Source organism: Scomber scombrus, chromosome 11 (assembly GCF_963691925.1).
Source record: "Scomber scombrus chromosome 11, fScoSco1.1, whole genome shotgun sequence".
NCBI lineage: Eukaryota > Metazoa > Chordata > Actinopteri > Scombriformes > Scombridae > Scomber > Scomber scombrus.
This window is the reverse complement of record NC_084980.1, coordinates 26,735,409-26,756,832: the sequence shown is the minus strand read 5'-3', so window position 1 is coordinate 26,756,832 and position 21,424 is coordinate 26,735,409. Positions and strand designations below refer to the sequence as shown.

Genomic DNA, 21,424 nt, shown 5'->3' with positions numbered 1-21,424 from the left:
TATCTCCAGGTGTATTCTGAGATGTTCTTTGATGTGAGGCAGCCACCGTTCTATCCTCTGATCACAGTCATCTCAAGACAGATTAGTCGGCATCCATCACAAAGACTTTACAGAGGGAGCCTATGAGCTACAGCGGGGAAAGGCAGAGCAGCAGAATAAGCTTCTTTACCATTCAGAGGTGTGATTTAGAATCATCTGTTGTACCAAGAGTGAATAAAAAGCTGCGAGTATTGTTTTATGATGTTTGGAGACATCTAAATAGAACGGAGGTTAGGCTGTGAACACATCAGCTCGTTCAATAGAGATGCAAACGTCTTGTTAGCTAAAGACACAACTCCACCATCACCATAGAAATAATTGGATGGGCGTGCAATAACCTAAAAAACATGCTCGGGAAAAAAAAAGGGAAGAAAAAAAAGCATGAAAGCTGAAATGGTTTAATGGGAGAGTGAGAGAATGGAGTGGGAGAGAAAGACTAGAAATTATCACATGCATATGGAGCCGAATTATTAAAGTCAACATGTTAGCTCATGCTCAATTTTCAGAATAATCAATATCTATAATATAAATATGACCGCTCCTGTATAGATTGCGCACATAAATATGTTAAAAAAGTTATTGATTGCATTTGCAGAGTATACATAAGAGTACAAAAATGTGAAATATCTGGCTCATTGAGTTTCAGGGCACAACTAAAGCATAGATGCACTGTGATAGGCACTTCAAAAAATCTAACTTTGACAAGTCAACAGAGATGAAATCATTGGAGGCGAATGAAAAATTCACACTCAGTAAAAATGCAGTAGCTGCTGCATTGATTTTTTTTCTCTCCCCCCCTTTCACAAGATGAGTTTGGCAGCTGTACAATCATTAAGGCAGTTTAGTTCATCATTTGATAAACAAACTCCTTAAAAGTGTAGCAGAAATTATGTCTGCAATAACCTCTCAGTGGCAGGTTTTCCTTTCGTAGAGGTTTCTGCTGTGTCTGTCTGCTGTCGTCAGAAGTCGTGCCAATGTGACATACAGTATGATGTGCTCGTCATGTGGAGATGCATCGGAGTGGTGTCCTCCGTTTCCTCCAGCAGAGATTACAGTCGAGCCTCTGTAATAGCTCTGGGCAGGAGGAGGGTGACATGGCTCTTGCATGCATGGGAAACAGTGTGTGGGTGAGAAGCATGGCACTAACATTAACACAAAGTGGTTACTTACAGGTAGTAAGTGTAGGAGTGATAGGTTCTTCTGCCGAGTGGGGTGGTGGTAGGATTTAAGCAGTGGAGGAGGGGAGGGGATGGAATGAAAAGGAAAGAAAAAGTAAAAATATATTAATGTTTGAAAAAAGAGAAGAAATGAACAAAATCAGATATGGTGGCATACGTGGAGGTAAACTAGTGATCGTGAGGGCAAAGGTGATTGCTTGGAGTCATGTCATGCTTTGCACTAGAGTACAGTAGAAACTCTAATTAAATTGATATTGAGCTGGTCTACAGCATGTGATGGCAATTCAGAGGCAACCATGCTGGCACTAAAAGCCCCCTTTTTATGAACACACAATTTAATACACCTATAAAAAATTACCATATCTGACCTCCAATGTCGAAACTTAATGAGTGATTTGAATGTCTAAACACAACTCCGATTCCCTGTTGGTAACAATAAATTACACAAAATTCGACCAATGAAGTCATCTCCATCTCTGGTTTGATTAAGGCTAATTGAAAACAATTCCATTACTGTGTGCTTATATTCACACCCACCCACTGATAACTCTGCTACACAGACAACGCCTGCTGTAGAAAATGAAAAATATTATACCGCTGTCAAAAACTATACATGGAGCATAGTGATTGTATTATCACTACTATGCCTTCCAGCCTATCTTAATTTGCTCAATCTACTGCACTGACCTTTACTCTTTAATTTAAGACAAGCAATATAACGTTAAAAGGAGACAGCACGGTAAAGTTTAGCTAACACATTCTGAGTTATACTGGGAAATGTTGGTTTTTATGTTCTCATACTTCACAATCAAGATATTGAAGGAAGCCAACTTGTGTCCACCCAAGCAATCTCAATAAAGGCAGAGAAAATTACACTGTGTTATTTCAAGCCGTGCTGTGGACAAAGGGGGTTGGATATCTCCTGAGCTTTAGCTCTCCTGACTGCTGGGATATGTACAGAGGATCTCTCTCCAGTACGGGGGTCCAGGGCTAATGTAAACTTTGCCTTTAGCTATGCAGCCCACCCTCTTCCCTTTTGAGCCTTTCATCATATTTTCTTTCTTATCTTCTTTCCCGCCTCTTTCCATACCACAGGCCTCAAAAACATTTTTTCCTATTCCCATTCCAATGTCATTGAAGCGTTGCGCATTTGTTTGAGGGTGCCGTGGAAACGGATTAATTTTTCATGGCACACTGTATCTCATGGCTGTAAACAGCCTTAATGGGGCGTAACAACATAATCAAATTAATTATTTAGTACAACTCTGACAATACTTCCGTTTGAGGGAGAAATATACAAAATGATAAAACAGAAACTACTTCTCTGTGCGCGCTCGGCAAGTAACTTCAACCCCTTCCACAAATCTGACGTATTATTTCAACAAATAAAAAGAAATAAACCATGCTTACCTTTTTTTCATGAGGAGTACCACTCCCAAGAAGATGATGACAAAGAGGAGGATGCCAGCGATGACCCCAGCAATCTTCACCGTATGATCTGTTTGTTTTTCTGGCTCCACAGCATCAGGTTTGTGAGTGGCTGCTCCTGAATACATATCCAATTGCATAAAAATCAAACAGAAAGTGTAAATAATAAGGCTGAATGAATCCGATGTTAAAAAAAAAACACTTTCTATTGTTCAACCAAACCACATCTATACTTTTTTCTCTCATTGATTTGACTGCATGGAGGGCTGAGGTGGATTAATCAATATGCTGGTCTTTTATGGCATTTTGTGGACCATAAATATCAATACACATTTATTGGCTCAGAGTAATGTTTATTCTTATTCTAGTTTGAAGACTCCACCTTTAGCTCCTTCCTTAGTGCACATCAGCGCTGTGTGGATCAAGCTATACTGAGAGAGATAAGTGTGCACCATCTTTACCCTTGGTTAATCATGTTTGGGCCAAATGGTTTCTGGGCTGCAGAAAAATGTAAAATGTGGGGCGGGAAAGATAATACCCAAGAAGATAAAAAAGCCTGAAATAACCAAAACATTAAATATCAGCTCGGGAGGAGATAGCCAACAACAAGAGAAACAAATAGAGAGGGAGAGGGGGAAAAAAGCAGCTTGTTTTAACAGCATCTGCTCCCTGGGAAGTGATAAGAAGTACTCTGAGGATGGCAACGTTGCTGGAATCACAACTGTCCACCTGAACAACACCATTATTCCTTGTCACCAGGGGTAAATTTAGAATGATAAATTGTTATGTCAGACAAATCTGTTAGAGCGGGCTTCCTTCGCTTCTCAGCGCTGCCATTTTCTGTCGCTATCAAAAAGGTAAATATCCATCCTGGGCTGATTGTTGTGACATATTGTTCTTGCTCTGGTATGCTGTTATCAACCCGCCAGGCCTTTATTTTGATATACGTGTTTTTTTTAAGATGGAACGGTAGAGGACAACATATTAACAATTACTCAATCATGTCTGGACCGATGGAGCTGATTTTGTCCAAATATACTGTTACAGGCTAATCTTAACAGAAATGTTGTCGGTGACAAATCCCCATTTGAGCTGTGAGTGCTGTATGTTCACTGCCACAAGTCAATATTCTTCAGTTCCAGTCTAAGATAATTTGAGATTCTCACTGCAACTTCATAACAAGTAAGCTGAATTTTAATTGTTGCTATACTCTTGGAAATTCTCCAGATCTGCACAGTGAGCACTTTACCATCCTTTTGTGTGTTTACAGTTGTCACAACTGCAGCGACCAACACCACCCAAAACTTAATCTCCCAGAAATAATGAGAAATATTCATGAAAGGGGATTAACTCCTGTCAGAAATCTCCAACATTGACACATCAAATGACAATCGCACCTCAAACAGGTCTTTCATGTCCAGTAATGCTGAGAAGATGAAGGTAGAAGACAATGTCTGCACGTCTTTGATTTAATCACACTTATTCTATGCAAATAGCAAGACAATAATCAAAACCACACACATGCAATATTTCATTTGTTTGTTTTCCTGTTGAGGAAATTGTCAGTATGGTCGCCACATTAAACACATAGTGGCTAAAACTCTGGAGATAATACCTGAGATGGTCAGAGAAAGTGCAGAAAGCTACGTGTCTGACCTGTTAGTTGGTTGTCGCCGGCTGCTGGGGCGATGCGGATGTAGGGAGTTGTGAGCTGAGTCACGAGTATGGCGGCTGAGTATAGTCAGTCGATCCAGGTTGGCATGCAGTAGAGAGAGACAGAGAGAGAAAGGCCACACTGAAGCCAAAAACAGCCATACCAACAGTTCCAGTAATCATGCAACATTGAAGCACAGAACGACATCCACATTATTAGAAAGCACTTCAAATTTGTTTAGCACGGTTAGCACGAATGACAATTACACACAAGTTTATATCGCTATAACTTAAATGTAGTGCATTAAAATGTCGCCCTATAGGTTATAAATGACTCCTATGATTCTTCTAGTATGTGCTATTTGACTTCAGCCTATTGAGCCATGTAGATGGAGATATCTTCACAAGAAATCCATAGTGGAACTGCCTGCGAATCCACAATATACGAGATTGTCGGGGCATGTGACAGGACCTCCCACGGCCCAGAATGGAGTGTGACTAGGGCTCCCTCTGGCCTTATCAATTCTGCTCTTGGATCAATGGCGCTTCGACTTCATCACCCTTAATGTGTGGAACAGGATGTAAAGGCAGCATAGCTAAGTACCCACAGGCCTCAGTGGGCACAGAGGCTGTCATGGAAAAACACATGTTCTTCATCAATCTATTGACCGAATTCATGTGAAAACCAAATCACGCATTTTTTGCCTTTTAACAGCAAAAGCGGCTCTAGAGCAGGCGATCCATTAATCACAATGTTGGTAGTTTATTCCCTGGCTCAAATGCTGCAGAGCTGAGCAAGACACTGAACTCCAAGTTGCTCCTGATGGGCAGGCCAGCACCCTCAACCATCATTGGAGTGTGAGAGTGTGTGTAAATGGTTAAATGAGAGGCACGTTGTAAAGAATTTTGTCTGTTAAGGTGGAATAGCGCTATGTGAATGCTGTAATGTGTATCTATATCAAATTTAATGCATCTTTTTAGAACTTTGTTAAATTTGTTAGTTTTTTATGAATCATATGCAAGTGATGTTAGGAACAACATGTGGCACACACACACACACACACATACACACACACACACACACACACACACACACACAAACACACACACACACACACACACCCACACACAATAAGAAATAAGTGATGTAGTCCTACCTTTGGTGGCTACTCGAACGCAGTCGATCTTGGTCTCCTGCACAAACAGATAAATAACACGAGGAAGGGTTAGAGAGAATCAGAGATTGTTATAACACACACGCACAGACAAGAGACACACACACACAAAGACACACACTTACGGTGGCAACAACACCTATCTAAGAACCAATGGTTACAACAAAACAGCTCGGCCAGTTCCACGCTGTCCCCTATCATCTGTTGAGCTCAATGACTGTGACACAAAACGCAGTTAGGGGAGAGGGCCCACAGCACAGATTAGTGGTGCTGAGCTGCTGATTTGTCAGCCAACAGCGATCTGTCGGCGGCCTAAGGCTCAAGGTGGTCAGCCACTGTGGAGAAACCAGAGCCCTGTGACAGGCGAAACCAACCCAGCATGCAGGGCTCCAAAATGACACATCAGGGAGCCTTTCTGAATATGTAATAGAGTTTCAGGTCTGACAACAGCCTTCAACTACATAAAAAAAAAAAACTCTGTTCTTGCTGTTGGGAGAGAAGTTTGTTGTCAACAATGGTCTGGTGAAAAAGGAAAAAGGACACAGACTGGAACACGGCAGCAATAAGTAATACAACACAAAAGACATGAGTGTTGTGTCCCTGTGTTTGACCCAGCCAAGCTGTCCAATGAACAATGAGCACACATGGGAGAGGCCATGAGAGGCATAATGAAGAGAAGAGAGAAGGACAAAAAAAAAAAAAAAAAAATGTTAACACTCATGTGATCCTGGGTGCGTATGCATTCACATTACCGCTTTTAAGCTGTCAGATGGGCCTTTTGTTAAAGGCACCATCACGAGAAAGTCATATTAGATTTTCCTTTGAATAGAAGGCTAAAAAAAAAATCTAGGTATGGATGGCACTCACCTTCTCTAAGTGCTAATTTTGTTTAAAAGGACTAAACAATTCATGCCAACATCATTGGATATTAATTAAAGCTTGCTGTGCTATCTATTGACAGTGATGGCTTAATGAAAGAGAGTGCATTTTGCCAATGTAAATCAAAACACTGAATAAAAAAAAATAATGTCAGAACTGTCTCTCTCACGTAGACAGAGCTTAATATTATCTCAACAAGGGACTCTACATTATGTTCTTTCATTTTGCCTGTTCAAGGGAAAGTGCTATCAGCTGATTCATACCTCTAACCAATTCACCCTGGAAAGTTTCAGATTGCAAATGCTTCACTCTCGAGAGCAAACTTGCTAATTGGATTCAGCCCTGCGTCACATGTTATTTCTATTGCCTCTTTAAAGACGTGCTGGTGTTTCTCAAGGAGGCTGTTTATGGTGATTCTCATTCAGGACCACAATCGTTGGGGCTCTTGAAATTGCCATTGAGCTGTCTGCTGTGAGCTCCATAGAGGGAGGGCCCTGCCAAGTGCCACTTGATGACAGAGGCTGTGACCTGTACGATCGGTAACCCTGTTGTTGTTGCTTGCCTCCCACACTTAACTGCCGCTGGGACGACCGCCTCTCTTAAATGCTGTTGATCAAAGGCTTGTCTGGCATTTGGCATAAAGCTCCATTGGAAAAGGCAGGAGAACAGGGCCACGGTAATGGAGGGAGAGAGCATGTGACGGTATGGAGCTCTGCATTCTAAGGCTGACCCTGCTATAGCCTATTAAGAGTGCAGACGATGCTGCTGGTACACTCCACCAGAGTACTGCTACATCTATCAGAGGCTACATGCAACTGTGCAAGTTTGTGTATGTGTCTGTGTGCACAGTTAAAATGCAGAGGCTACAATTTCTACCCTCTTCCACCTCAGTTCCAGTCAGCCTTTCATTGTCATTAAACCTACTATAATATTCAGCACTCTTAGAGGTGTGCGATAACTATAATATATGGTATGGTTACAGCAAGTTTTCTTACACAACTAAACTAGAGACCTATAAAAATACTTTCACATCCCACATTCAATTTAAATGACCTTTAAGTAGGGTATTTTCTGATCTTCACGCTTGTAGTTAATTAAATCAAGTACACAAATTAGTGTCTGCACAGGCTATACAAATGTAATTACCTAGCTGCTGAATTGAGACACTGTACTGTGTATACTTATTAGCAAGGCACTGTACTGTAAGACATGCTGTCAAACTATAAAATGTGAACCTGGCATGCAGCACACAACATATAATTCAGAGGATGTTGAACGCATCAATGTCATTGTTTGCCTGTTTTTATGTAAGTGAAAGTAATAATACTATAATGTAAAATTACTCTATTGCAAGTTTAGTCTTCCACATGTTATAAATACAGAAGTGTTATCAGTAAAATGCACTTAAAAGTATTAGTAAAGGTAAAAAGTGATTGTCAAATATACTGCATATAGTGGAGTAAAAAGTATTATTTTAACATATCAAAATTCAAACATATTTCCCTCTGAAATGTTGTAGAGTAGAAGTATAAAGGGAGTAATGGAAAAAACTTGCCTGCAAGCACCTCAAAATTGTACTTACTGTAAGTACGCTGGTTATGAAGCTAACACAAACTGGCCCGAATTATCCAAAAATCTAATTTGGAGTCATGTCATAGCTTTCATGTTAAATTAACTGAAGTTGCATGAATAAAATAAAAACCTGTGAAACACCCACCCCGTTGGCTGTGCTGACAGCCTGATAATAGATGCTGTAGCTCTTCTGGGGCAGCAGAGGGGCATTCCAGTAGCCATTATAGGTCTTGTTGTCCCCGACAGTGAAGGGCTGAGGCGAGTGGATGCCAGCAGCAGGGAACTGAGCAGTGAAGTAGTACTGGGAGTTTAGGAGCGTGGCGTTCTGGAAGTGAATGGGAACCGGGTAACAGCGCAGGATTTCTGCTGTGCCGCGTGCTCTGCGTGGACGTTCCTCCTCCACCACCACCTGGTAGGCGCTGCAAACACAGGAAACAAACAGGATTTACAGACTCAAACGGGCCAACCAGGCACTGGTAGAACGCTGCTGGCAATTCTTTATTTTGTCTGTTAGCATTTTTTAAGTGTGAAAATGGCCTCTTAATGAATGGCACAGGAATGCATGTTGCAAAGCTCTAAATCTCAGAGTACATCAAGTCCCAAGAAATGATTCTTTATTTAAATATGAGATGGGAGAGATTTATGGAAAGGATAACGCATTTTTCAGTCAGCCTTTTCAAGGTTGTTCATAAAAGGTTTAAAATGTAGTACTAGAATATACAGTAGAATATTATAATGTATATCTCTTATATGCTTTCATATTAGTAGCTGTATAATGTGTAAATACATGTCTAAAAATGTGTGCAAACATTCTTATTTTTCTTTTCCTTTGCATCTAAAGTCAATAGAAACTAAGATGAGATTCTACTGAAAAGTACATTTTGAAACTTTAGTGTGATTTATTTTGTTGTATACAAGTTAGCAAACAAGCTGCAGGCTAAGTGAACAGGAATGACTCAAAAAGACAGTGTAAGAGAAATGAACAGTGACACAGGACAGAGCCTGACGTTATTTGCTTTTTCATTATTCACCAAATGAAAAGGTTAACGGTACTTTCTATTTCCTCTCCATCCGAGCCTAGTGTTTAGCTAGATCAAACTGCAGCCTTGTGTGTCTCTGACAGAGATGACATTGTCTCTGAGCCGGCCACTTAGCTTGAGGGGCAGACAGACTGTCTCATAGACGTTCATGTTAGTATGCATCTCGCATCCGCCTGTTAAATCTATTGAGTCGCTGAGTGACAAAGAGTCTGTTTACAGCTGCCACGGAGAATAACCAGCCATGATTGGGGACAAGTGTTCCATTTCCAAAAGAGTCATGCAAACAAGTTATTATTACAAAAAAGGGAGAAAAGTTACAATGCTCAATTAATGAATATATGAAAAAAATGAATGAATGAATGTGTTCCTGTACTCTCCAGTTTTGGAAAACTTCCTCATTTCTGATTTAAGCACTATTTATCCCATTAATAAATTAAATAATTAATCAATAATTTGCATTGTTGAACAACATATTAATTAAAGGAATGAACCTTGTGGAGTTTCAACCAATAGTATCACTAAGGAGCAATGTTGTGATAGACTGTTGGTGTGGCAACTTGCCTGAAAAGAGTGAAATAAAGAGTGAAGTATGTCCAGATGTAAACATGGCACAATTTACAATTTTCCAAGAATCTTTTCTGCAAATGTTGAACGAGCAAAACAATTATTTGAAAAGGTTCGTTAGACCTCGAGGATGCACACAAGTGGGTTTTTGATAACACTGAAAGTAAAAGAAGCTTTTGTTTGTTTCCAACGACGCTCTACAGTGAACCTTCAAATGTCATCTCATGGCCCATCCCTCACCTTTACACACAATATGTATTTATGTAATATGTATCAATCTTTCTATCCTTCTCCCCTTGTAAATAGAAGAAAATAAAAAAAACAGTCACCAATTTAAAAGATTATTTTTCAAGCATCTATTTCAATTATTATGAAGTATTGATCCATCATACAAGTGTGTCATGTCATACAAAAGTAACAACAGATGCAGAGCTTGGATGACCCTGGATGTTTTCCATTAGGCCACATTTTTAAAATAACAAGTACTTATAAATGCACTGGCAAACAAATCTGTACTGAAGTGGCTGTAATCTTCAAGTAGTTCTTCAAGAGATTAAAGATGGTGATACATACTGGCAGCAAGACATGTACTGCAGGAGTTTGCCAAGTCAAATTCAAGACAAAACTCAATAAGATGTTTTTTTTGTTAAGAACCAAACCCCCAAACAAAGCCCAGGGCCAAACTAAGGCAATGTATTGGAGATTTGGTACACAGAGGCAGCATGGTCAACTTCTTCTTAACTCTCTTACTGCCTATCGTGGCATTGTTGCCAAGCCAGCCAAAGTATTGGTACCATAGACTGTATATAAGAAATGGACGTAACATCCGTGACGTGACCCATTGGTTTGTGGACTGCTGCTTGGAAGCAAATAGTTTCGGATCTGTGCAGCGCCATCTTGAAAATTTCCGGTGCATGCCGGGAAAAATAAAAACAGTGATTCTACTTATATGGGCATCAGGAGGAGCATGAGGCGCCCTCCTGAACCTGTGAACCAATCAACCTGTCAATCACGACGTAGCCACGCCCTAATGCATACCCTGCTTTATCGTCAAATATAAAATCAGGGAGGCCAAAATGTCCCAAATGAACATCATACTGCATTGAAGAAGGCTTTAAACTAGCGATTGAGACCATAAACACATTTTGAAAACGTTTACTGAGGTTAAAAATCATGTGAGAATTTGGTGAATTCTCCATTTACTTGTATAGAGACGGAAGTCCTTTTGACACCAAAACGGTCGCCCCCTGGTGGCCTTTTGATAGAATGCAGTTTTAAGTTACTTCCGCGTTGGCATCATTTCAGAGGACCGGAACGCCCCGCCTGGTTGGTACTCTGCAAACTGACTATGTTAACTTCATTCAATGGAGTTAAACCAAATGTTCCGTAATGCTGAGTAATTGAAAAGCCAATATACCAACTCTTGCCTGGGAAGGATCTACAATGATATCTCCTCGTCCAAACTAGAGGTTGCTACGGTGATGTTACTTGATACTACTGGCAGGTAACATTCATTACAATCCGGGGCCAGCTTGCAATGGGGAACAAAAGTCGCTGTGATAGAAACCTGAGATTGTAAACGCTACTGAATCTGCAATCTCTAATGCAGACCTGCTAAACATAATATTCAACCGAGGTGATTGTACACACAAGGAACATCTCAATAGAACGGCAATTAAAAGGAAATATGAATTCTTTGTGTGGCAAATGAATAAAACCGAAATAATTGCTTGGCAGATATCTGAATATCAGACGCATTGTGTCAATGACTGAGCAGGTTGAAGGTTTGGTTTGATTGATTTGAACTTGGATTTTCTGTCATGGTTAAATACTGTAAGTGTCTTCTCCAAGGACTGCTTTTGTTATACCTGGGTATCGTGTTGTTAAGAAGGATAGAAAATGAAGCAAGAGAAGCAGGAGTTCTCTTGTATGTTGTAGAGATAATTTTAAATGTGTAAAAGTACATCAGCATTGCTGTCTGTATTGTATTGTCTCCTTGTATGTCTTTTAATGCTGTTGGTATATACCAAGCTCCTTATTCTAATAAAACATTTTTAATGATAAGCTGAAATCCAACTACAAGAAATTGATACCAAGACTGAATGAATTGTATTAGGTGATTTTAATAGAAACCGGTCAGATTAAGCAAACAGGAAAACATATATCAGATCAGTATAATCTCACTCAAATGTCATAATATCAGACCCAAAAACTTTCCATTCCACTTTCCAGTCCATTTGAGAACAAATTAGAGCAGCTGGACTGGAATGGGCTGGAGTCAGTGGGTGAGGTGAATTGTCAAGTGGGGTATCAAGCTTGCATAATCTACCATGGTTAAATTAGCATTTTTGGAGTTGAACGAAACAGATAGATTTAAAGGCAGTTCTTGAATCTGGATTACCACAGGATTTGCGAAACAAGTGAGTAAAAGAACAAACTAATAAATGAGTCTAAGGGAAATACTCAATTAATTTGGGAAAACAAGGATGACGGATGAGGATAAATCGAATCAAAATTGGTAATATAGGAACAATCAAAAGTGATAGAAGATGAACAAATAGCTTCAATCTTTAATTTATTCTTTGTAGATTCAGTACAGTATTTGGCCAAACATTTTGGTATAAGATTGAGTGTTTTTGAACCTGCAAATAATGAATTCCGCATTTTCCCGATTGAAAATGTCTAAGAACTTATAGTAATGAAAACACCTGAGTGCATGAAAAGGTCAAAGGATGCCTTTGATATTGATGCAAGATTTTTTTGAAATCATGAATCAAAACTATGTAAGATTTCTTCATCTGATAAATCTAACAGTAACATACTCTTATTTTTCTTCCTCCTGTAAGATAGCAGTAGTGACCTTCTGTCTTTGAATCATGTGAAAAAAACTATAACCACCCCATAAAATGTAGTTTGTAATCAGCTAGTCTCTCATCTAGATTCAGATTCAGATTTATTGATCCTGAGCGGCAATTCAGTTTCTACAAGCCCAACCTCACATAAACAAACAATAATCAACAACATTCATTCCTACACAACAATATCAGAGGAGGCGATAAATGACCAGTGGGGAAATAAAATACAATACCACACAATACTATACTAATACAGCTGAATAAGAAACAGCTGAATAAAGTGCTTGAGAATATTGCACAAAAGTGTTGCTCTGAATAAAGTGCAAAGTGCAAGTGCAAAGTGAAGTGCCAAGGTTCCTTGCACACAAAATATACATAAATAACATATATATATATATATATATATATACACATATAAGAGCCCTAAGGGTTAGTGCAAAGGACTGTGCCAGGCACCAAGGAAAAGAAAAAAGAAATTTATTCTGCATTCAGCAGCTTAATGGCAGAGGGAATGAATGAACTGGAGTAGCGGTTTGTCTTTCTGTGTGGGGGCAAGTAACGCCGCCCTGACGTCATTAATGTAAATTCTTTGGATAGAGCATGCTCGCTGTTAATGATACTTACTGCTTTCTGGAGGACCCGACGCTCCCAGAGAGAGTTTAGATCAGTCAACTTCACTCCAATCATTTTTGAACAGACTTTGACCACATTGCCAAGACACTTTTTGTCTTTCACAGACAAACCGCCAAACCAGCAAACAAAAGAAAAGTTAACAGGCTCTCAGTGTATGACAGGTACACAGTACACAAGATGGGTTTCGACACGTTAAAATAGTTCAACTTCCGCAATAAGTGGGTTCTTGCTGACCCTTTTTTTTACGATTGCCTCAGCGTTTATATCAAATCTGAGACGGGAGTCAAATATAGTGCCCAGATATTTGTAAGTATCCACTATATCAACATCTTCACCATGAATAACACTAGCCAAAGGAGTAGTCTTGTTATTTCTAAAGTCCACCAAGAGTTCTTTGGTTTTATAGACATTTAGATCAAGGAAACTGTCATGACACCATTTAACAAAATCAGTAAGATGAAGGTGAATTTACTCTACGCCCAGTGCAATGTGGTTTCCAAAAGCATCATTTGACAGAAATGCTTTGCTATTTGCTTTTTTGTTTTTTGGACAAATCAAAGGTTATCATAATAATATGATAGCCATATTTTTAGATTTGGAGAACACATTTGACCCAGTTAATCATAACGTTTTACTTTTAAAATTCTCTAAATGTAATGTATCTGTCAATGCGCTGACCTGAATTGAATCCTACTTAAATAAGAGGAAACAATGCAGAAGACTGAGTAATAAGTGTTCCTTATTTGCATATATATATATATATAAATAATCTTCCTCAAGAATGTCCAGATGTTAACATCCAAATGTATGCTAATGATACTGTGATTTTGGTGTCGGATTGGCTAGCTAATTCATGCCTGACCCGTAATGTATGCAAAAAAGTTTGCATGTATCTCACAGCTTTGATCAATAACTCAGTAAATCCTGCTAGCTAACTATGGAGCAATGACTCTTAATTGATTGCTGTTCCTGTAAAAATAAACAATAAAAGTAAAATAAATTAATTAAACTGTACAGTTGTAGTACAAGCAGCCCTGGAGATGATCAATTGTTACCTGCGGTCGGTACTGGGTGATTAAGTGTCCCCTTGTGTGTATAGCATGTGCTCTTTAACCCTATAGTTTATCATAAGGTGCTCACAGTGTCATTAGAAAATCCCCCTTTGCTCTCAGTGGGTGTGTCCAAATTCCTCAGAGCTCTCCCATTTAGAGCTGGGTTGGGAGGTGATGAAATATTTAATCCTAGTGAGAGTCTGCAGGAGAAATCAGCCTTTAATTACTGTCTCCTATTGAGAGCAGGGGTCAAAGGTCAGAAAGAGATGGTACATGGGAGCCACTTAAGTAGCCGCACAGCAGCAGAAAAATGAGTGATGAGGCTGCATGAAGGCCTCAGTCAAAACACAGTAGATCTGATGTGAGCTATGGTGAGACAATACAGTATTTAAAGGGATATCTGCTGTCAATCATATTACCCATCAGGTTTGATGGATAAACAACAATTATTATTTTAGGATATAACCCAAGAAAGACTGACTTTAGCTATATTTTTTATTTTAGAGTTGAAAATGTGTTATGTTGTTTATGAATTATGGCCACAGTAAACTACGATTTTGTTTTTACTTTTCTGTAGCAATATACAGTTACTCATATCTAAGCCCATATGGGTACTTTATATTCCAAATCAATCTGCAGATAGTGAAAAAAAAAAAAAAAAAAGAAGCTGGCTCCCAACGGGTGGCTCCTTATGATATGATGATGTGGCTGTGCCATGACTTAATGATAGACACAGTATGAATAGGACTGGTTTCCTTTCCTCAGGCAAAATACCAAGTGCCAAAGGCTATGAGGCTCCAAGGGTAAGAACTCTTGTAATGTGGAAATCTAAACCACTGCATCTCTTCTGCAGAATATCCACTGCAGCAAGAAGTTAAAATCTAGCTCACAATAAATTTACAATGTAATAAAATTGTTTTGTTCATCTTTGTAGTTGATAGAGACAATAATACATGCTTTAATGGTCTCATAGCATTTTTCAGCAGTAAGTTGCTGCATGCCTATTAAATATTTAAGAAACATTCTTCCTTGGTGTTTGAAGAATTACTATTTTCACCTCATAAAATGCAAAACTGAGTCGAGTTTGGTGATTTGAAAATACGAGGATTTATTTTTTCCAGCAATTACTGCTGTCATGTTAATGTGCCTTTGAGCAGATGACACCTTGTCACCTCATGCTGAGTTCACAATTTACATTATGAGTCATTTTGACAGACCAGAGTCATTTAGTCATATTCTTGATTTAGTGTGGCATGAACGAGCACCAAAAAACAACAAACAACAGCTGAACAACAATGACTTGATAGCAAGAACAAAAATCCTTTATAGTTGATGTTTCATTTGATCTGATACAAACCAGAGAATGGCAAGTTACTTGCATTCATGCTGATGACAAATATGTATCTGTAAGTTTCAATAAATATTAGCAATTAACAATGGGCTAGAGTCAATTCATGTTGCTGTTAGACAAAAGATGAATAGGCTCAGTTGAACATTAGTTACCATTCCCTGTAATATTCAAATGAACCTTCACAAACATACAGATACCAGATCAAAAGGACACCTCAGAGGAGGAAACCCACAGTACGCACCACACACCTCAGTTAAATGTGCATAATTGTACTTCATTCCAAAACTGCTGAAATCTTCAACTTCTCTCCCTGAGCAGAAGATGGAAAGACAAGGCAAGAAAGAGGAATAAAAAGAAAAGCTGTACGAGAAGAATGGTATAAGCTGTTAAAAGTGGTCTGCCGGAGGGCCTGGCAGGACAGACCTGTATTCCTGCAGTAGCGCTGCAACCTGAGCTGACACCAATTAGGCCTCCTCCAGCCTTGCTGCCCGATAGATTTCAGCTCTGCCGCCATGTGACGCCAACCAATTATGGCGGATTGACTTGGAATCGACTGGATTGTGACCTGAAACTCAGATTTATTTTTCATGTGGGCTGATAGGGGAGAACTCCGGGCTGTTTGAGTAGATGAGGGAAGCTGTATGGGGAGCATTTCAATCACTGTCTCTCTCTCTCTAATGCTAACGGTTGGCTCTATATGCCTATAAGGCTGATTTAAGAGCGGTTGTAAGTAACACGCTTCTCCTGACCCAGCATCCTTCCACCGTGCCTCTGTCTTCTTATTCTTTATATTTCCCTGGTGTCCAAAAAGCTATAAAGCAAACAAATTAGAAGGTGCCATAGATTACATTCGCCATTAAATCGTAAAATGCATCGAGTTGTGTCACGTTTAGGCACAGCTATTAGTGGTTGCTATGCCGTGATCAAAGAAAGTTAGTGCTTATTTTAGGACTGTAAAAAATCACTTAACTGATTTCAGGCCATGGTTGAGTACAGATTATCTGATGCTACAGGGAAGGAACTCCACTGGAACTCACTTTCCTCAATATATGCTACTTCCAATGCTGGAAACTGGTGTATTTTACATCTTTTTCTGTTTATGTGCATGTGTGTGAGCTTCCTCAAGGCAAAGGTTATGGCAGGGAAGGGAGAAGAGCTGATTTACTGGTGTGAATGATAAAGGCAGCATCTCAAATCATTTATTTCTGCAGAAACATGTAAACATTTATTTTGATGCTACGGAGTGAGGAGGCGGATTCTGGCCCTGACGAAGGGCCATTGCAAACATTAGTTTAACACGACATGACTGATAGACAGTTCACTAATCCTCTTAAAGGAACAGTGTCCCCTCAGGTAAAAATTGTTCCCGGCAATGCATGTCGTCCCCAGAGATTAGAAGCCAAATCCAAGTTGGAAATGTTACACTGATTAGCAATTAAACAAATATGAAAAATCGACTGCCTCCCTCAGCAGTGACAATGTCTGCCTAGATCTATCTGAAATATGATTTGACATCAGCAAGACTGCAGGATGCTGAAGTGAAACGGACATTTGTCATCTGTTATGTCTTGCTTTTTTTTTTATGAACCAGCGCTATCGTGTGATCTTCCAGTGTGCTCTCCTTCCTGTATTACAGCAAAACATCTGCTGTTTGAAACTCAAATGTCTGGAGCTCTATTACCTCCCAAACCCAATCAGCGTGCAAGATTGCGTTATCAAATCAAGCTTCATGCAGCTCTGCTACTCCGTGGTGCTGCGGATCAACGTTCTCCCTTGTCAAATCCCTATTTCATAGGGGCTTTAAAACTGATTTCATAAAGTGTTCAATTTCAAAATGAGCTACCCACTACTCTAGAAAAGTGATGGCCACTCTTGCTACATGAGCAGCAGTATGAAATTAAATCTAACTATGGTGTGAAAGTTAAGTCCTTGGCTGGCAAAATGCAAACTCTTCAATAGATTGACTGGATCAGCTAAGTTTTTGACTTCAGGACTCTTTCCAGTTCTGCAGGTCATGGAACATTTTTGGAAAGCATCACTTTATATGTACGTAACTGTTAAGTTCACTTAGTCGTGCATTTACCCAAAACAGATTAGAGATGTTGTCACTTTTTTAGAGCTTGGAAAATTCAGATGCTTGAATTTATTTATCGTCATTGGCCAGACAGCAGATCCCAACAGGCCGCTTTACTCAACCCCTCTGAATGGAAGCTACTTTAAAGTCACCTTAAAATTTCAAAGGCATGGTGTGTCACTTGAGGTGGAGGAAGAAAACACCTTCAAAAGCCTGTCAGTGCCTCGTCTTGGGCCTGCATCATAATCTCTCCTGTTTGCTGCCCTCCGCCACCTCCTTTTCTTTTGCAATTCATATTTTTTCGAGACGTCGGGTGCACACATGAAGGCGGTACGTTGGCCTTTATGTCCTGTGAGATTCAAAAAGGAGTGAAGAGGTGGGAGCGAAATGTGTACCTGAAAACCCCCAAAGTTTAGATGTGGAAAGGCTCTGCTGTGATCAAAGGATGCCTCAGTTAGTTTTGAGGTGTAGTTGCGCCATGTACTGAACTCCACTGATGAATGGAGATGAATTTTTTTAATGGATTATCTAGAGAGACGCATTAAATATATATGCATCTTAAAACTTAATGTCTCTATATAAACAAATTCATCACTCTTTATTTAATAATTAAACCTGCAATAGCTGATTTATTTTGGCCACATGGAGACAGTGGAAACCAATTATGAACACAGCACGTATCATATCATAACCTTTAAAGTTGATCTAATGAACTTGTTAGCAAACAGTTGCACATTTACACAAGAGCAAGATAATCATCATCCATTTGAATACATGTAGTACAATATTTACTATTTTTGGTCTCTACTGACTCCTGAGGGAAATATCCGGCTTTATAGCTGCTAAATCCACTATGTATGTTCACTAGGTGGTCGCTAACTGTGTCTATTTGCTGTTTCTTGCTAAGCAGGTAGTGTACAGTGGGTTCGTAGAGCCTTAAGGAGGAAAACAGCTGCCTGCTGTGGCTGAAAATTATGCCAAGAGAGCGATGAGAGTGACCCAAAACTGTAAAATTACAGGCTGGACAGTTACACAATGAGCTGAAACCCGGCGGGGAGTTCTGGTCCTCTGAAATGATGCGAAAGCGGAAGTAACTTAAAACTGCATTCTATCAAAAGGCCACCAGGGGGCGACCGTTTTGGTGTCAAAAGGACTTCCGTCTCTATACAAGTCAATGGAGAATTCACCAACTTCTCACTTGATTTCTAACCTCAGTAAACGTTTTCAAAATGTGTTTATGGTCTCAATCGCTAGTTTAAAGCCTTCTTCAATGCAGTATGATGTTCATTTGGGACATTTTGGCCTCCCTGATTTTATATTTGACGATAAAGCAGGGTATGCATTAGGGCGTGGCTACGTCGTGAATGACAGGTTGATTGGTTCACAGGTTCAGGAGGGCGCCTCATGCTCCTCCTGATGCCCATATAAGTAGAATCCGTGTTTTTATTTTACCCGGCATGCACCAGAAAATTTCAAGATGGTGCTGCCCAGATCCGAAACTATACGCTTCCAAGCAGCAGTCCACAAACCAATGGTTGACGTCACGGATGTTACGTCCATTTTATATACAGTCTATGGCTGAAACTCAATGTGGCAATTCTTACATTACACACTGTCATTTGATACATTGTTATTATATAAATGATTGATTATAGTCGCTTCGGCAAACAGTTTATCTCAATCTAAAACTGATTAAATGACAATAGCCTTTTTTAGGTTTAGTTTGTAAAGCATCAGTGCTCTGTTTCTCTGTCTAGTGCTATGTCTCAGCTCAGTGAAACACAATGAAGTGGATCTCAAACTAAGGTTCATAACTCCAAAGACAAATCCCTGTCTTTCATCTGGCTGTGAAGTGAGCATGCCTTCCAATGGTAAACAAAAGAGGGAGCCCAGCATGCTAATTAATGGAAGCTCCGATTCATGACACTCTTAATTATAATTAGAGGTTTGTAATTAGCCCAGTAAAAGAATGGCAGCCTGAGTAAGGCCTTCTGAATTGTACCTGTGAGAAGATTAAAAAACGATCACTCTGTCTTTCTTGCTCATGCCTCTCCGGTCGGCGCTGGGGCATTAATATGGGCAGCTGCACATACGGCAAACATGAGTTGACAAGCCTGACTAAAGATATCCAGGCTGTAATCTTTTAAAGACTCAGATGAGCTGATAGTGTAAAATTGAGTTTTACAGCAAGCATAAGTGTTTGTGCTCGTCATATGAACAAGTTAACCCTGAACGGTTAACAGAGCTCAAGTCAAATCACTGTGCATCTCTAACTCCCATTGTTAGCATATCAGAAGGCATTTGTTTCCATTGGAGTCGACATGTTCTTTCTTTTTACTATGGATGTAAAGATGGAGATCCCACTCCGCCTCCACAATCAGAATGGTGCACGATCAGCAACATGATCCCTCACTGGCTTCCCATTTAATAGAGCCCTTTATGTTTAATAGGGATCCCTCAGCTGAGTTAAAAGCAACACAGCTGGGGATCAGTTGTTCTTGTTTGCTTTGTTTTTTTTCTCATCTCCATTTCCCACCACGGACTAGCATGCAACCAGCTGTTACTTTACACTTATTTTTTCATTTTAACTAGCAACTCCTCTTAACTACACTTTCTTGTATTACTTTTATAGTGACAAAAGAAAAAGATAATAAAGCAAACAGAATTCCTGCCAGTAGCCGACAGTAGCCGTGGGTAAACCAAAATGACTTTTGCCCAACAACTTGGGAACAGAACAGCTGCAATGCTTCCCTAATAATCACTAATAAATGGGCCGTCAAGCGGGCAGAATTCCTTCATTCCCCAGAAGCCCGTGGTGGCTAAGGGTGAGCAGCCTGGTACATAAAAGCCATGTAGAGGCAACAGATCCTGAAGCTAGCCTTCGCTGCACTGGGCTTTGTTCTCATCTTCAAAGGGCTATGCTTCCTTTTCGCAGGATCAAAATCCACAAACAAATAAAGCTCAGAAAATGAGATACGTACAGTAAGGTACTGAATTCCTCGGCAACTTCCCTTCACTGTGGGATATCGATAAACACAAGCTCTTTGATACTTTTTTTTGTTGCTGAAGGTGATTCCTGGTGTTTTAATATGCTGTTATGTTGTTTTTACCCTGCATATTTTTTCTGTGTGTGTGTGGGTGTGTGTGTGTGTGTATGAGTGTTAAATGTTAAAGCCTACCTCACAGGTGCACCCCTGCTTTGGGCAGGTTTAAGCAGTACAGTGACGGTGCTGTCTGTTTGGTTCAGAGAGGTCTCCTGGTCATACGCCGGCATGGAGGGAGCTAAGAAGAAAACCAAACAGAAAAGGGGGTTTACTGCATTTCGTAGCGAAGCTAACACAGTTCAGTTTAGGTCCACATCAAGATTTTATCATTTTTTCTTGTCTTATGAGTCATTCAGCTCGACAGAAAAGAGAAAAAAGTAAAGCAGGCTTTCTCACTTTTACACTGAGCACTTATCGCCTGTTGCCGTTATAGCAACATAATTTAATCATTAAGTGCGGCAATAATACTGGAGTGAAACATTTGCTGCTGTCACAGAAGTATCTACAATATCTGTCTGAGAGAAAATCTTCAAAGTGGTGCACATACATCAGAGCAAAGAAACTGGAGAAAGTAAGAAAAATTGTCAACTAGCCTCATGGTCATATTCTAAAGCAATCCCAGTTTTCATTAAGCAGAACAAGACGTGGTTTATGGAAACTAAAAGGACAATTTGTCTTCGACCAATCAGGCAACTCTGCAAAATCTAATGTAATTGCCAGACCATATATAATTGAAATAAATTCACTAAAACACCTATCTGGTTCAGTGATAAAAAAAACCCCAACAAACATGTATTTGAGCTCATATATTATTAGAGAGATGAGGTGCTACATGCACACATTTTTATTGGTTTGTTTTCTATCTTGCACAGCAGATGGATAGGATT

General features: G+C 39.7%; 1 protein-coding gene across 1 annotated transcript in view; it reads right to left on the bottom strand.

Moving 5' to 3' along the window:
* Positions 1-21,424, bottom strand: part of LOC133991268 (receptor-type tyrosine-protein phosphatase mu-like) — a 160,752-nt gene that overhangs the window by 49,059 nt on the left and 90,269 nt on the right. The window contains exons 11-16 of the mRNA XM_062429790.1: positions 20,673-20,775; positions 8,070-8,343; positions 5,456-5,492; positions 4,302-4,376; positions 2,628-2,763; positions 1,210-1,239 (exon numbers count right to left, since the gene is read on the bottom strand). Coding sequence (XP_062285774.1) covers positions 1,210-1,239; positions 2,628-2,763; positions 4,302-4,376; positions 5,456-5,492; positions 8,070-8,343; positions 20,673-20,775 — 655 coding nt within the window. The remainder of the gene's footprint in view (positions 1-1,209; positions 1,240-2,627; positions 2,764-4,301; positions 4,377-5,455; positions 5,493-8,069; positions 8,344-20,672; positions 20,776-21,424) is intronic.